This window comes from Nematolebias whitei, chromosome 2 (genome assembly GCF_014905685.2).
Source record: "Nematolebias whitei isolate Nwh7 chromosome 2, NemWhi1, whole genome shotgun sequence".
In the NCBI taxonomy this organism is placed as follows: domain Eukaryota; kingdom Metazoa; phylum Chordata; class Actinopteri; order Cyprinodontiformes; family Rivulidae; genus Nematolebias; species Nematolebias whitei.
Window position 1 is genome coordinate 7,784,557 of NC_056499.1, and position 1,548 is coordinate 7,786,104.

A 1,548-nucleotide genomic window follows, 5' to 3' on the forward strand; every position below is an offset into this window, starting at 1 on the left:
GCTTTCAATAGCTGCCCACTGCACCACCTGGTGGTGGATGGGTTAAATGCAGAGACTAATTTCGCCATTGTATGGAAACATACAGTGCTGACATTGTGATGACATTATTATTATTATTATTGTCCTGCAGACAGGTTGCATTCTGTATTGAAGCTGCCATCAGCCAGTAAACACTAAGTGCAGGTGTCCTAAAACTTCAGAACTAGTCCTTCATTTCAGACGAATAGAGGACTTGTTTGTGGGTTTAACGCTCTATAGATGAAAGCAGGTTGCATCTATTTATACCTGCCGCCCCATCTGGCTCAGTTTTGTGTGTTTACGTTCAGAGCGTCTAGCGTGGGGGCAAACAGCCGAATGCCCCTGGTGTTCTTGAGGATCACAGTGTCAATGGCTCTCGTGCAGCTCTTTAAATACAGACACCAGCTGTTGAACGCTTCGACGTCAGCTCTCAGAAACAGGTTCACACAAGCACTGAGGCCAACCAACGCCGGAGGTGGAGCACACCAAATGAAAATGTGCGATATTGTTTTAACACGATGGCTGATGAGCAGAATACCTTTACACTGCAGCCACACGCAGGATTTAAAGCCAGGTAAACACGCATAAAGCTTGAGGCTTTAGCTCATTTGCTGTGAGAGCATTTGTAGTGGAGCTTCTTTTATTTCTCTTCTGTAAGGTGAAAACAGATTATCTCTGTAGCCAGCAAGTGGAATGTGATGACATGAACCTTTTTTATATTAGATTTTTATTCTTAAAGTTGGAATGTTTCGTCAAAGTTTCTACTATATCTACAGTATTGAGTAGATTATCTCAAATATTCCTCTGTAATACTTTAAAAAAGATTAAGAAAATACTTTTTTTTTTCCTTCTTTTCGTACGTTTGGGTTTTAAAATGTGATATATATAAAAAGTGGTAAAACGTGATAATTTGCTTCTGCCACTTTTTCAAGCAAAAGAGAGAAAGAAAGAAAGAAAAGCTTCATAAAACAAGATTCTTTCACCATCAGCAGCCATAATGTTACATTTTTAATGAATTAATTATTTCTAAATAAGACTAAAGCAAATATTTGAAACGTCTTTTAAAAAACTCTGATTTAAGGCCAAGCATTCCTTGGAGGAATCCATACCGCCCGTCGACTTTCAGTTTTAAACTAAGTTCATCTTATGTGAAATTGAGAAATGATGAAGTCTTTGGTCACCTTGTGTGAATAATGTTAAACAATCTCGTGCAGAAATGTGGGATTTTGAAAGAGGTGTTAGCACTCAGAGAATGCCTTTCAGATTAATCTACTACCTCGCTAAATTTTAGCAATGTTGTTGTAAAATCAATTTATATAATCAATATATATATATATACATGTATATATATATATATACATATATACATATAAATATATACATATATACATATACATATATACACATATATATACATATATATGTGTGTATATATATATGCTTTTTATATATATGTATATATATGTATATGTATAAATATATATATATTATATATATATATATATATATACATATATACATACATATACA

At 34.3% G+C, this 1,548-nt stretch overlaps 1 protein-coding gene across 1 annotated transcript in view; it reads left to right on the plus strand.

Moving 5' to 3' along the window:
* Positions 1 to 506: 506 nt before the first annotated feature.
* The window catches only part of cbfa2t3 (CBFA2/RUNX1 partner transcriptional co-repressor 3), a 31,887-nt gene continuing 30,845 nt past the window's right edge, over positions 507 to 1,548 (plus strand). Inside the window, exon 1 of the mRNA XM_037689855.1 lies at positions 507 to 592. Within this exon, the coding sequence (XP_037545783.1) occupies positions 508 to 592 (85 nt within the window). The 5' untranslated portion in view covers position 507. The remainder of the gene's footprint in view (positions 593 to 1,548) is intronic.